At 53.9% G+C, this 14385-nt stretch overlaps 3 protein-coding genes across 5 annotated transcripts; 1 reads left to right on the top strand and 2 right to left on the bottom strand.

Annotated features, from left to right (window-relative positions):
* Positions 1-29: 29 nt before the first annotated feature.
* On the top strand, positions 30-2256 carry TMEM179B (transmembrane protein 179B). 2 transcript variants are annotated; one of them, XM_024574457.4, is made up of 5 exons: positions 30-184; positions 1046-1233; positions 1317-1451; positions 1631-1709; positions 1912-2256. In XM_024574457.4, exons 1-5 carry the CDS (start codon positions 89-91, stop codon positions 2071-2073), a joined length of 660 nt encoding a protein of 219 aa, XP_024430225.1. In that variant the 5' UTR covers positions 30-88; the 3' UTR covers positions 2074-2256. The 2 variants fall into 2 exon arrangements, with proteins under 2 accessions (XP_024430225.1, XP_045039202.1); XM_045183267.3 differs by having other exon boundaries at positions 1317-1446; positions 1912-2051.
* Positions 2257-2355: 99 nt separating this feature from the next.
* Positions 2356-3652, bottom strand: TMEM223 (transmembrane protein 223). Its single transcript, XM_024574458.4, has 2 exons — positions 3225-3652; positions 2356-2777 (listed from the first exon to the last, which is right to left on the bottom strand). The coding sequence occupies exons 1-2, from the start codon at positions 3640-3642 to the stop codon at positions 2485-2487; spliced, it is 711 nt and encodes a 236-aa protein (XP_024430226.2). The 5' UTR covers positions 3643-3652; the 3' UTR covers positions 2356-2484.
* A 24-nt stretch (positions 3653-3676) lies between these two features.
* Positions 3677-13679, bottom strand: NXF1 (nuclear RNA export factor 1). 2 transcript variants are annotated; one of them, XM_024574233.4, is made up of 21 exons: positions 13485-13679; positions 11846-12029; positions 11469-11622; positions 10591-10674; positions 10381-10485; positions 10179-10259; positions 9989-10058; positions 9764-9852; positions 9529-9636; positions 9245-9354; positions 7409-7445; positions 6774-6842; positions 6638-6693; positions 6396-6503; positions 6220-6278; positions 5996-6111; positions 5840-5882; positions 5224-5296; positions 4786-4968; positions 4176-4236; positions 3677-4062 (listed from the first exon to the last, which is right to left on the bottom strand). In XM_024574233.4, exons 1-21 carry the CDS (start codon positions 13510-13512, stop codon positions 4024-4026), a joined length of 1857 nt encoding a protein of 618 aa, XP_024430001.1. In that variant the 5' UTR covers positions 13513-13679; the 3' UTR covers positions 3677-4023. The 2 variants fall into 2 exon arrangements, 1 of the variants encoding a protein (XP_024430001.1); XR_002976085.4 differs by lacking the exons at positions 3677-4062; positions 4176-4236; positions 4786-4968; ... (4 more) ...; positions 6396-6503; positions 6638-6693 and having other exon boundaries at positions 6780-6842; positions 7758-9354.
* Between the last annotated feature and the right edge of the window lie 706 nt (positions 13680-14385).

Raw genomic sequence — 14385 nt, 5'->3', positions numbered from 1 at the left:
GTGAGGTCTCAGCACTCGTGGGTCACGCTGCCTGAGGCGGGGCTTGGGCGGTAGCTCCCGGGGCCGCGCTTCCGGGTGCGAGGGCGCCATGGCGCTGCCCTGCACGCATCGCGTAGAGCTCCTGCTCTTTGCCGCTGCCTTCCTGTGCGGGGCCTGGGCGGCCGCGATGCTAACCCGGACTCAGGTGCGGCTGCAGGGCGGGGCCGGCAATGGGGTCTGACGGGTGGGTGGGTGGGGGGCTGGCCGATCCTAACACTGAGACAACCCGCTCTGCAGGGTGGGCCGGGCGCGCTGCTGGCAGCTGGCTCCTCGCTCCTCGGAGTCGATGGGTCTGGCGGGCAGTGGTCTGCGACTCCCGCCGCTCGGGTCATACTTAAGTCCTTGTTTCGCCAAAGGGACAAGCTTTCAAGAGTGTAAGCAGCACAGACATAGCCCCGCTTGGAGGCTTTTGCTGCTTGCCTGTACTCTGGTTTTGAAACATGTCAGCTGTGGCCATGCCTTCATCTTCAGATCAGATACTACTACAGTGCCGAGCGAGCCAAGAAGCAAAGAAAGCATGGTGTAGTGGAGATGGTCGGGTTACCACAGGAGGCAAACACAGCGTGGTGAGAAACACGCGATGTAGAAAACGCTTACGTAAAACAAGCCAATGGTTTACATTGTTTACCCCAGCCAGGAAATCTTCATAAACATTGGTTCGTTTAGTCCCTATTAAGTAGGCCCTAGTTAGAAAACATCGGAGGTAGTTTTTAGGTCACACAAGTTCTGGTTTTACTCTAGGGTTTCTGCAGAGGGGAGACCAGAACTTGTGAGGCATCTCTGAATTTCAATGTATTTTAAAACCACTGCCTATTTCCTGATCCTTGTGGCCACTGCACGTTTGATTTCCCCAGCAGGCCCCCTTCTGGCCCAGAAAACAGGAACTGACTATGCAAGTTAACTTCCCAGTGTGGCCCTGGCCCAAGTTTAATCCCTAACACCTACCATGAGCCTGCTCAGAGAGGCACTAACACGAAACTTAGGACTCAGCAACCTCTCTCCACAGGGCTCCTTCAGTGGCAGCTGTCCCCTGTATGGTGTGGCCACCCTGAACCACTCCTCCCTGGCTTTATCCCGAGGCTCAGCCCCCTCTCTCTGCTACTTTGTGGCTGGGGCCTCTGGCCTCCTGGCCCTCTACTGTCTCCTGCTTCTGCTCTTCTGGGTCTACAGCAGCTGCATCGAGGACTCCCAAAGGTGACTGCTCCGCTCTGAGGGCCAGGGCTGAGGTGGGAGGGGTCCCACCTCAACCACAAGGCTTGTTCTCTCCCTCCTCACAGAGGCCCGATAGGGCTCCGCATCGCACTGGCCATCTCAGCTGTAGCCATCTTCCTGGTCCTAGTGTCTGCCTGTGTCCTTCGATTTGGCACCAGTGCTCTCTGCAAATCCATCCTCTCTCAGAACACTACAGTTAGGTAATGGGACACGGGGCAGCGGGGGGAAGCCTGGCCCCATGGGGCTGATGGCTTCCCTCTGGAGAGGGAGCCTACAGTGCCCTTTTTATCCCCGTCAGTTGTTCTCAAAGGACACCTGGGTACAAGAGTATTTGGGATACATGCTCCCCTTTCTCACAGCTGTCTTTTTGACCTCACAGCTGCTCAGAAGCCCAGAAAATTCCATGGACACCCCCTGGAACTGGTCTGCATTTTTACTCCAACCTACACAATGCTGAAGTAAGATCCTGGGATATGAAAGACTGGGTGGAGCCCCAGGGATACACAGGTTCATAGAAACATCTGTGGTTGATGGGTGCCCGCCAATGAGAGGCTGAGCAGCTGGAGGGCCTGTCAGCCTGTGGCAGTTTAGAGCGGTGTGTGGGTGGAACTGGAAGTGAGATGACTGCCCTCCTCACACTCCTGTTCCCATCTCCCACAGAACTCTTCTTGGGTGAATCTGGTCTTGTGGTGTGTGGTCTTGGTGCTCCAGATCATGCAGTTGAAGTCTGAAAGCACCCCATTCCGGCCTCTGGAGAGGGGGGACCCTGAGTGGAGCTCTGAAACAGACGTTCTGGTCGGGCCACGCCTTTCCCATCCCTGACGCGTAGCCAGAGAGCTTCCAGCAGCCCAATTCTCCGCGCCCGAGTGCCCGCCATCCTCTTGTTCCCAGCTGGCCCAGTTTATGCTGGGAGCCTCCAAGAGGGAAAGTTGATGATAGGCCCCCTCCACCTCCCTTCTAACAGCTATTTTTGTACCAAAATAATTATAGTACTTTTTTCCTTCATCTTGGTAGCGAGTTCTTAGTGTTAAAGCACTGGAGGTAGGTGGGTGGGAGGGAAAAGTAAAGGCTGAACTGACATGCAAACTTAGAGGTACATTTGGGTACCTGCCCTTGGGATGACTTTTATTTGCTGTTCATGAATCTTGGGCCCCATTTTGTCACTCTGGTTGTCACCTCATCCCTAGGTTCAGTTTTTGTTCCCCTCTGAGGGGGGCAAGTGTCCTGTGTTTTTCACAAGCTACGGTAGGCACCCACAGTGTTGTCAAAGAGTTTTGTGTTGGGGAAATGTCCAGCTTTGTCCAAGAGGAAGTAGAAGCGTCGGCCTTTGACCTTGAGAGGCAACATGGCAGGGACTTCACCCCGGTGGGCCATGCAGGATACGTGGTTCAAGGGAACAGTGAAATGCGCCCCCAAGCCAAAGGGGGCATGAGTGGAGACGGTCACCTGCTTCCCTCCAGCATGTAGCATCACTGAACGCACAGAGCGCAGGGATAAGAGAAGACCAGCAGCAAGTACCAGGGTACCTGCAGGAAGAGCAGACGGGTGAGGGGTTTCACTGGGAGCTAAGTAGCAATCCTTTTAGTGCCCCAGGAATGAGAGAACAGGTTGTGATGATGGTAATATTTATTGCACTCCTCTTATTCCAGCCCAGATCTCTGTTATTACTCATTCCTTCCAACAACCTTAATAATAGTCTAACCCCATTTTAATGAGAAAACAGGTCTAGAGCTTAAGTAATTTGCTCAAGGTCGCAGAGAGGCTGACCTCCGCCTAAGCCGGAGGGATTGGTGCTGGGGACATCCATCTTCAGTGTCCCACCCTCACATGGGGCGGGGTGGTGGCCTGCCTACCTCTCCTCATCCTGGAGGGGCGGGAGCCCTCCAACCCCCACTCCCCGTGCCTAAGCAGGGAGAGTCATGCATGCACAGCCACCACAGTCCCCTTTGGTGGGAAGGCAGCACACGCCTTACCGATGGTGCCGGAGCCGACGGCCAGGGCATAGCTCCAGAGCACGGAGCGCGCGTCCGAGCGGCCACGATGTGGAAACTCCTCGTCCGGAGGCCGCACCGGGGCTGGGGGTCGAGGCAAGGCTGCCATGGCCAGAGAGGCCCAGAAGATGCCCTGGCCGGCGCAGAACAGCCCAAGGACTGTGAAAAAGCGGCCCCGCTCGTGCTGAAAGAGCAGCACGTCCCGCGGCGGGGTCATCTCGTGCAGGGAACAGCGCGCGGTAAAGTCCCGCGCGGCAGCCAACAGCCACACTACCCGCATTCGCCCAGGCGCGGCCATGGCCACCAGGCACCACATCCGGGGCGGGACTTCCTGTTGGTGGGCCGTGCCGAGTGTGGCAACGCGTTTCCGAGGCGGGCAGCTGGCTTCCCCCTGAACCATAGGGACGGGACGAAACAGCGCACACGACACAAAATACAATATCACTCTTTATCTTAAAAAGTCGAGGGCGGTGGTGGCAGGGACAGGGGCTGCTGGGCTTTAGTACACAAAGCACCTCAGTCCTTCGGGTAGTTTAGTGTCAGTTCTACAAAGTAACCTTTGGCTTCCTGGCACCGGTGAGGCTCAATCTTCTGAAAGCCCTGCAGAGTCTTCCAGAGGTGGGGAGGGAGAGGGATCCTGCAACTCTCCCTCCCCGGTCACAGTCACAGGGCGGCCTCAGGCAGCCTCGGGCGGGGCGCAGAGGAGACGACAACCTTGACGAGGAGGCATCAACATCCGAGGACTATTTACAGGGGGCTGCTTCTGCGGCTTGAGTAGGGGTCACTTCATGAATGCCACTTCTGGAATTTCACCCTTGGCCTAAGGAAAGAGAATGGTCAGAGGAGCCAGATGCGCCACCCCGACCCCCAGATCACTCCTTCCGCTTGGAGGCCCAGGGCACTGCCTTTTGCCATCCTACTCCCAAACTTCACCTTGAGATGAGTGAAGGCCTGGGCGGATCTGGTGTAGTCCCAGTTGTTGTCCTGAAGGCACCTGCAGTGGGAGAAGCGGCGGCTCCATCAGACTCAAAACGCAGTCACTCTGATCACTCAATGCCACTTCATTCCACACCCACACCTGCCCAAGTTTCCCAGCTGTCTGTATACATTCTTGCACAATTTATACAAATGAAAAAAATCAGTAAAAATCCAAATGTCTATTGATCTATTGAACATAAAGGAATACTAAATAACTGTCAAGAAGACTGGCCTGGCTGGTGTAGCTCAGTGGATTGAGCACCAGCCTGTGAACTAAAGGGTCGCTGGTTCAATTCCCAGTCAGGGCACACGCCTGGGTTGTGGGCCAGGTCCCCATTTGGGGGATGTGAAAAGCAACCACACATTGATGTTTGTCTCCTTCTCTTTCTCCCTCCCTTCCCTCTCTAAAAATAAAGAAATAAAATCTTTAAAAAAAAATTTAAAAAATAAATAAAATCATTAAAAAACAAATAAAATAAAACAATTTCAGGAGTACTCATTTTTCACTACCCTACTACCAGCCCTACTTCAGTTTATCCCATTTGTACAGATGCCCAGCACTCACTTCTGGGACCACTCGAGGTTCATGCCGGACTGTGTAGAGAACGCCTGCAGCATCTCCTGCTGCTCTGGGGAGAGGGTGGGCACCGGGCTGGAGGAGGGCGTGGGCGCAGGCATGGCGAAAGCTCTTTGGATCTCATCAGGGCTGGCATTCCGCACGAACAGCTCATCGTTTACAATGCACAGCCTTGGGACAAAAAGCACCTTAGATAGTAGAACACAGATAACCTCCTCCTCCCAACATCATTTCTATTTTCACTGACATTCACACTGAGATTCTAAAATACCTACAAGGTGCCCCTCCCACTCTAAGCTATCACCTTTGACCACCTGATTGATATGGACTTCTCAAGGACTTCCCAAGGACTCCCTGATGAAGTCACCTACCCACCGTGCCAGAATTGTACATTCTGCCCCAAACCACAAGCAGTTCTTAGCTTACCCTGAATTGCTGGCTGGAACAGCGACGAACGTCCGCGTGAAGGCTCGCAAAGAATCCCGAGACTTCCCATCCACTGCAATGGTGACAATGGTGATGACCCCTGAGAGTCGCTCACACTGTACATTTACAAACAGCTTCTCAAATCATGGTCTTATTTGAACCCTCACTGGGCCAGACTGGGGAGATATGTGTGTGCAGGGGTGCAGAGGTGGGGAGGAGTGTCAGGGGTCAGAAAGGACAGTAAAAACATTACCATCTTTGTGTGACAAGCCTGTGTCAGGCACCGAGTCACGCCACGACACCACTATGAGACAGCTACTACTCTATTTTACAAATAAAGAATCTGGGGCTCAAAAGTAATGTCACTTGCCCGCAGACACTCAGGACCATGGTTGGGACAGAAGCTCAGAGCTGCCTGACTCCCAAGTCTGTGTCCTCCTAATCCCAGAGACGAAAGGTTGGTAGGGAAGGCAGGCCAAATGAAGGTGGCTTGTGGGCAGAACAGGAGACAGTCAGGGAAGACGCGGAAAGAGAAGGTAGCTGGGAAGCTGAGTGCTGAGAAAGACTCTAGCTGGGAGAACGGCCACTCCGCAAAGAGAACTACAACAATGCTCACCTTCTTTGAAGACTCCATTGACAGAAAAACACAGCAATGTGTTCTGAAAGAGAAGAAACAGCTAGCATGCAGGCTCCCAGCCAGAGCCCGAGGCCCCTGTGCCTGTGAACCGCCCTCCCCCAGCTCCAGGCTGTCAGGGAAGAAGGGCACGCTTACGGTCTGGGCGCTTATGTCTACCACAAAGGAACTGACGTCGTGCTGAGTTCTGGGCAACTCATTGAGGAAGGCCACAACGTTGAGCCGCGTGTGCTTCAGCAGCCGGAACCGCAGGGCTGTGGGGTGGAGGAGAGGCCAAGGCTAGGAGCTGCCATGCACTCGGCCCCAGGACTGGTTCCTTCCTGTCCCCCCCTCCACCCTGTTTGCTCATGTCACACGCTTACTCGGGTCTTTAAGTTTCTTCACATTCCTGCTATCCTTGAAGTACTCGCCCAAGTTGCTTCTGGGGAATAAAGAGGAAAAGGACATGGTGGTCACAGCAGTGTGGACGCTAACAGGTGCTGGCCTGTATCTACTGAGAAACCCTGGGCCGGAGCAGGCTCTGGGCTGCGATGCGTACCGGGAGGGGTTCTGGGGAGTGAAAGGGATGCTCAGGGAGCAGCAGGCTCCATCGTGGTAGGCGTCCAGGAGCCGCTGCCGGTTTCCAGAGTCATAAATTGCGTAGTACCTGTGGGGAAACAGAAGGGAAGGTCTGTGCTCCACGGTCCGGGTCCACAAAGGGACCCGCCAGCACCCTGGACTGAGTTGTGCTGCGTGGGGTGGCCCACCTCTCCCCTGCCTCAGGGGCCCTGGGATACTTACTGCTGCAAGAAGTGCAGGACCAGATTCTTCAGGGCTTCTGTACCAAAATAGCTTCCCTGGAATCAAACAGATATTCAGACCGTGTAACCAATGCTCGCCTCCCAACACAAGTTCCAACCCCATCCCCCATGCTCACCTTGCAGGGTGGTAATATCGTGGGGGCGTCAACGTCAAAGGCAATTGGTGGGGGTAACTCATGGCCGTCCTACCGAAAAGAAGTGAGAGTTGGGAGTGGAAGCCAGAGAAAAAGGCTGGATGAGTAATAAAAGGGAAAAACTAAAAGTAAGGGACCAGAGGTCAAGTGTAAAGGAGACATGGAATGCTGACAGACGCCATTTTGTCTGCAAGCGCTCTGTGGGGAAGGAGGGTTACAGCCTGTGCTGTATTTCAGAGGGTCCCGCACCCAAATAAATGCTCGCACAAGCGCACAACAGGCAAGGCCTTGGTGCGCGCTGCTCGGCTTCGGCATGGAAAAGTCACGGAGCCCTCCCTCCCTCCCCCTCTCACTAAAAGTAAATAAATGAAATCTTTAAAAAAGACAAAAGTCACCCTGGCTGCTGTGGCTCAGGGGACTGAGTGCCAGCCTGTGAACCAAAGGGTCACGGGTTTGATTCCCAGTCAGGGCACGTGCCTGGGTTACGGGCCAGGTTCCCAGTAGGGGGCGCATGAGAGACAACCACACATTGATGTTTCCCTCTCTCCCTCCTTTCCCCTCGCTCTAAAAATAAATAAATAAAATATTTTTAAAAAAGACAAAAGGTATGAACTTACCAGGCGTAATAATTTGGGAAATCGTTCACGAATAGCGCTGTCAAGAACGGGACAGAAGTGAGTGACGCTTCAGAGCCACGGTGCCTCCTGGGCTGCTCTAGGAGCAAATACACCAATACCCGAGGGACAGCCCATCCCATCTTGCTCATTCTCTCCCTTCTCCCCAGCCTCTGAGCTCCAAGAAAAATGGCCCCACTCCCCACCTCACCTGGGGCACCCAAAAAATGACTACCTTGAAGCCTGACTCTTTTCTCTGACCCCAAGTGCCATAGGAGCAGCACTCTCAGCCCAGGCTTTAAGCCCAGAACTTCCTTTCCCTCCCTGCCCCCCTTACCTTCTACCTACTCACCTGTGCAGCCCCGGGAGGAGGGAATGGGGTGGGAGCCCAGGGGCTCCGCTGCCTCAACAGGTATCCATCAGTTCTGCCAGGTCTGGCCTTGGCCAAGACCAGAACACACCACAGGGATGGCACAGGATGTTGGGGCAGGGAGATGAGCAAGACAGGGATCAGGAAGAGGGAAGGCCAAGGAATGAGCAAGGGAAAGAAAAGAAGGGAAAGAGAGAGTGGTAGGATGAGGCAGGGGCAAGGGAGAAAAGGGAGAGAAAGAAGTAGAGAGAAAAAGGAAAGAGAAAGAACTACAAGGCAAGGAAGCATTTAGAAAAAAGAGGGAGAACAAAGGGAAGAAAGCGACACCCTGACACAGCCCTTTCCTTCAGCTGCCCCTTTCCCTGTGGTCCAAGGTAGAAACCGGAAGCAAATCCTTGCTGCAGGGAGAGGGCAGTTGCTGTTGGCCAGGTCTCTGTCTGCTACCTGGGTCCCGATCTGAGCTGGGCGTGGGAAGCGAAGCAGCCATGGGGGCAGGAGACCTCCCTCAGAAGGAGTGAGGGTTCAGGCCCCTGCAAAGTTGGGGGGGTGAGGGTCTATGCCCCACCTCTGTTGGCCCCCAAGTTCTCTCCTGATGGCCCCTCTGCGACTGTGCCTGTCTTAGGTTGTTCCTTCCCTGAGGAATCTTACCCGTCTCTGGCTAACCAGCCATCCACCGGGGCCAAGCAGGGTAATGAGAAGTATGCCAGGGAGCGAGGGGCAGCGCCCCCGCCAAGAGGGTCAGTTCTGTCTCCTTGGTAGCCTATGCCCCCATGGCCTCCACGCCCAGCACCTGCCTGGGGATTCCCCCGCCTCCTGGCGGGGCCCCGGCTCTGGTCACTTGTCTTGGGGAACCCAGGTTTCTTCTCCAGGGAGGGCCCAGCTCACACCCCTGGGTGAGAGACAGAGCCATGGCACTGGCCACCAGGCAACCTCAACCTCAGCATGAGCAGAAAGCCCAGGCAACAGCTGTGGGCAAATGGGTTGTGAGAAGACAGTCCCTCTTGGCAAAAGGACAAGAGGGACCAATACAGGACAAAGGAGGAACAGCCCATCAGCAGGCAGCCCCAGGGGGAGGGCTTTCTCAGCCCAGGAATACCAGGCTCTTGGCACAAGACAATGCCATATGTGGGGCATATACAAGACACCCCCAGTTATGGTAAAAAAGGGGAGGTGCCCTTCCTGGAACAATAGGGTAGGGAGATTCTAGAAAAGGCTGTGTTCAGGCAGGAGGGAGAAAAGCCATAGAATCAGCAAACAAGTAGTCAGGTCAAAAAAGAAAAGGAAAGGAGACATGGGGCAAAGCTGGGATATATGGACAGACAAAGGGAGGAACACGTGATCCTCCCAAGGACAGGTGGCTCCAGCTCAGGGCTGCACATCTCCTGCAGACGGGCACTGGTCAGGGTGCATTAACGCGGCCTCCCAGGGGGTGAAGGTCCCTAGGAGGGGAGACAGAGGCTACGACTGACCTGATGTAGGTGGACTGATCTCGGAAGGTGTCACACAGGGGGTTTCCTAAGAGCCACAGTTCTTCTAGCTTCAATCCTTTTACCTTGTCCAATTCCCGCTCAGATTTCAACTGCAAAGGATGGAGAGAAAGGGCAGGAAAGACCCTGGTAAAGAGAGCCAGCTTGAGGCCCATGCTCCAACCCCACACTCTTCAATTCCTTCCTTCGCCTCTGGCTACCACCAGGCAAGTCCTCGTCACCCTCTGCTCACCCCAGACAAAACACATTCAGGTCTCAGTTCTTACCTCATTCCCACAGAGGTTTAGGATCTTCAGTTTGGGTGCTTTCTGCACAATGCTGGACATGTCATCCAGCCTATATAGCTTGTTATTGCTCAAGTTCAAGGACAATAGCTGTGGGGAGAGAAGAGTTTAGAAGAAGCATCAGCAGGGAGGGGATCAGAGACAAATCTGTCTCCCAACCCCATCCTCTCTATCCCCCCCTGCTTCCTCCTGCCTAACCACGGGGCAAAGGCCTCACCTCAGGGATATTTTCCCCAATGATTCGCAGAGTAGCTGCCATACAGCTTCTACGATTCAGGACGACATCAATGTTCTGGGCCACCAAATCTTCAGGAAGGAAAGGAAAGAGAAGGGAAGCGTGAGGAGGTTTGCCTAGGCCACTGGTAGCACCAAACCATGCTCAAACTCTCCCTGCCTGAAAGATGCCCCATCTCCACCTGAGAATTGCCACCAACATTAATACCTGTGTCTGAACGGAGGCCCTTGAGGTCAAGCGCTTGTTGGGAGCTATCGAATCGTTTGCTCATGGTCAGCTACAGAAGAAGAAGGGTTCTGTGGTCACTGGGGTAGTATAATTGGCGGTAGGGACGGTGCAGGGATATGAGAACTGCTAGGACTGGGGTGGAAACACAGAAGACTTGAGCCTGCCTCACCTTTAGCTGCTCTACTTGCTCTGGCTTCAGTTCAGTCAGTATTGTGTGGGGCGGAGGTGAGGAGTTGATGATGATGGATATCTACAGGGGACACATTAAGGGTAGGTGACCTTCACAGAAACTCGCGTCCCAGGACCAAGACCCAGTGCCCTAAGCACAAATCCCCGCCTCCAGGCAAGCCTGGCCTTTTCTTTATACACACCCTTCGGTTCTCCTGATCCAAAATCTTGTAGTTGACAGCCTTCAACGCAGAGGCAGTACTGGAATCCTCAACAAAAAACTGGGCCCGTGTGTTTTCATAGTGAAACTGCCAGAGAAAGCAAGAGCAAGAAACGTGGAGCCCAGAGCCCCTGGCCCACCCGGCACCGCCCTCCTCCTTGGTGCTCAGCCAGCCACTCAGGCCTTGGCTTACCTCAATGGGGGTAAAAGGGACACTGCATTTGCTCTGAATCATACTCAGGAGCCATGCCTTGTCGTATTTCCTGCCATAAGGAATCTACGTGAGAGAAAGAAAAGGGAACAAAATGTAACCAAGGCTGAGCAGCAGATCCAACCCAGTGCTCCTTCGTGCAGCTTGCCAAGCTTTAAAAGATTTTCTAAAGAAACACTAGTTGCCCAGACTGTTGTGGCTCAGTTGGCTGGCTGTTGTCCTGCAACGCAAAAGGTCACTGGTTCTATTCCCAGTCAGGGCACATGCCTGGGTTTTGGCCCAGTCCCCAGTTGGGATGAGGGAGAGGCAACCAACCAATGTTTTTCTCGTACATCGATGTTTCTCTCCCCGCCCTCCCCTCTCTCTAAAAATGAATTAAATTAAAAAGAAAAAGAAAACACTGATTAAAGGTTTTCTACTCTAGCCAGACATGGATTCCCTACCCTCCTTCCTATCTGTTTACACTTGTTATTCATCAAAAGAATCAGTATGTTTGATTCTAAAAGTTCCAAGATATTCATTACACCTCACGTGCTCCTCGGAGAAGTCAAGGGACCCCGGCCCTCACAACCTGGCTTGGGCCCAGCGGAGACATCCAGAGGGGTTATCTCACTCCCGACTGGTTCTCCCGTTTCCCTTCACACGCCTCTCCCCTCCTCTCCTCCAATCCTGCCTGTCCCTTCCACTCCTTTGCTGAACCTGCTCTCAGGTGTTCTAAGATATTGATCATTAGGAAGAAGGATGGACACCTAGCTGTGGAGTAAGCCGCTGAGACTGATTTGGGGATGTGAAGAGTAAAAACCTTCACTCTGAGCCCAGCCCCCCACTTCCCCGGCACCACCTACTTCCAAGGTACTCACTGTAATCTTAAACCAGTTCTTCGAGGTCCCATCCTGGCCGGTGCCAGCCCCTCCTCTCTGTGCAGGAGCCCTGTCTCTCCGCACAGTAACGTGAATGCGGTCTCGCTCATGCCAATTATCGCCCCGACGGTTGGGTCGTGCAGAATAGGGGTTGCTGTGGACAAGCAAAGAACAGGGAGAGGAAGACATACGTCAATGTTATGGAGGTCTTCTCAAAGACCTCGCCGCCCGTCTTCAGGACTACAGCTCAGACTGTTCAACCATGAAGCTGGCCCTGGCATTTCTCACCCTGGTGGCAGGAAGAGAAATGACATGGAGTAAGAGGGCTACATAAACGATGTGTCACTAAAGTCAAACCAGAACAACTGGTCACTTACTATCTTACACGGGGAACATCCTGGGCATCGCTCATTGCCACATCTCTGTCATCTTCCTCAAGGCGGGAAGACCGAATGCCAGCGCCTCCCCTTCCGGACCTGCGGTTCCCCTCGCCAGGTTTCCACCGGAAAGGACCCCGGCCCTTCTTCCTTCTCTGAGGGAAACTAACGCGGTCATCGTGCTCTAGAGTAGGAACAGAACACAGATGAGAAGGCACATCACTAGCCCAGACAGCGGCAACAGTCTCCAGACAGCACCCTCCTGGACGAGACACGCCCTCGCCCGCCACACACACTCCTTCGCCTGTCCCGGGAGAGGACCCTCTCTGTGAGATGGCAGATCAGGGAAAAATCATGGGAAACTTCAGGGCTTTTGAAAAACGAAGAAGAAACTGGAACCACGGAGAGGAGAAACAGAATGTGGAAGTGGGAGTGACCCAAAAGTGGAACTGGACACAACTCAGACCCTCTGAAAGTCACCTGAAACCTGCTTTCACTCAGCCTCCCAAATCTACTTACCAGTAATCCGCTCAGTATTTAAACCCATCAACCACAATGAATGAAAAGGTTCTCAGTGTACAATGCTTCTTTTGTCTGTACAGTATAAATGGCAGTTACAACTATGACCAATTTAAGGGCTTCTTTAAAAGTCTCATTCTGAAGTTTTGGGAGCGAGCGCTTCATTTCCTTGGCCAGAAATGTCTCCTAACTCAGAATGACAAATCTTACACGCAGGTTCCAGTGGCAGCGAGGGTACTTAACCAAGGGTGCTCCTCCCAATACTCTCCAGGAATATGACTCTCTGAATCCTGGTGTCTAGAAATAGCTTCTTAAAAGAAATATCCACGACTCCCCAAAAAGGTCTGTTTAATGCAGTACTTGGTAAACAATATACTTCAAGAAATGACTAAAAATGAATAGAATAAATAAATAGAAGGCACAGCTAACATTCACTGAAAACTTTCTCCAGTGCCAGGCACTATGATACTCCAGGCACTTGCTGTGAATGATCTTATTTTAATTAACACACACACGGACACAAACTTAGGAGGCTAGATACTGTTTCTCCCTGCATTAAAGGGGAGGAAATGAGGCCTGAGAGTTTAACTTGCTCTAGCCTGGGGTAGCCAACTCAGGACTGAAATCGCACTGTCGTGCTCCAAATCACTACCGTGGACCTAGTGTAGTGTTTGTTCCAGCATCGAACTGATGTGTAGCCTAAAATATTAAGCCCAAATCAAAGCCCCAGGAAGTGGGGCAAGACCGACAGGACCCGATAGATAATAGGACACAGGTAGCCCATGAGCAGGGCACTGACTCACATTTAAAAAGAGTCTGGCCGCCAAACTGAAATGACAGGGATCCACCACCCACAAAGTTCAAAGGAATCTCGTCGCCCCACAGCCGAGCCAGTTGCTCTGAGCCGCAGCTCCTCGTAAGGGCAGAATTCTGGAGTCAACAACTCGGGGGCCCACCTTCGAGTCCAGCCAGGACCCCGGGCTGCCTCGCCCCCCTGCCCGCGCCGCCACCGTTCCCCTAGGGCCCCTCGCGGCCTCGCGCCCCGGGACTGCGGCCTAGGCCGGCGCCGCCCACCCGGGCCCCAGATCACCCCGCTCCCGGACCCAGCGCCAGCACTTACCGCTGTATGACTTCCCCCCGTCCGCCATGGCACAGCGAGAAGCAGGACGGCCTTAGGGGCGGGCCGCAAAGCCACCAATCGTCCGAAAGGCCAGGTACTCCAGGTCGAAGTGCTCTTACGCCGGGAACCACCGCATTTATGCGCCCAAACGCGCGGCGCGGCGTCGACGTCCCCAGGTGGTGGGTGGTGCCGTCAAGAGTGCCCGGCCCTCTGCGCGTGCGCACTGGGCGAGCAGCCGCGCCGGGGGCGGGGCTCCACCGTTGCACGCCCCGCCCAAGATATCGGGTTGCCAAGCGGAGGGTTGGGGCTGGTTTGCCGCGCCACCTGTTTTCACTCGTCTGCTACCACGCCAGCTCCTGAGGGGTTATCGCAGGAGGGCAGGCTGAGAAGCCCAGGATTCCGAAAAGAACGGAGAATAGGGGCCACACGAGGGGCTCCCGAGGAACGGGAGACTCGGGCCTCAGAGCGGGAGCGATCGCTCACAGACCCCCTTAGAGGGGTCCCGCCAGGGCTTGTCTCAGCTCGGCCCTCTGCCAGCTGAGGGTCTAGGCTTCACTTTTCTTGCCTATAAAATGGATTGTCAGGAAATAGAAAACTAAACGTAAGCTCCAAGATAGCAGGGACCTTGACTAATTCACGTTTTCTTTTTTTCTTTAGCGCTGGGCTCAGTACCATGCTTGGCAAATAGCAGCTCAACAACTATTCGTGAAATTAATTTCTGATCTATGCATCCCCCTATCAGGAAGTGTTGCAGAGTCAAATGACAGACTGACTTGTGAGGCTTTTAGTGAGCAATTGTCTTCACAAACCTCCCCCACCCCCAGCCCCACCCTCAGATGTGCTGTGCTAGGCTCCACATGGTGTGTCAAATGGGCAGCGAAGATTCTAGCCAGACCACCTG

The sequence above is a fragment of the Desmodus rotundus genome, chromosome 5 (assembly GCF_022682495.2).
Source record: "Desmodus rotundus isolate HL8 chromosome 5, HLdesRot8A.1, whole genome shotgun sequence".
NCBI classification, from domain to species: domain Eukaryota; kingdom Metazoa; phylum Chordata; class Mammalia; order Chiroptera; family Phyllostomidae; genus Desmodus; species Desmodus rotundus.
Note: the sequence above shows the minus strand (reverse complement) of the source record. Positions and strands in the feature narration are given on the sequence as shown.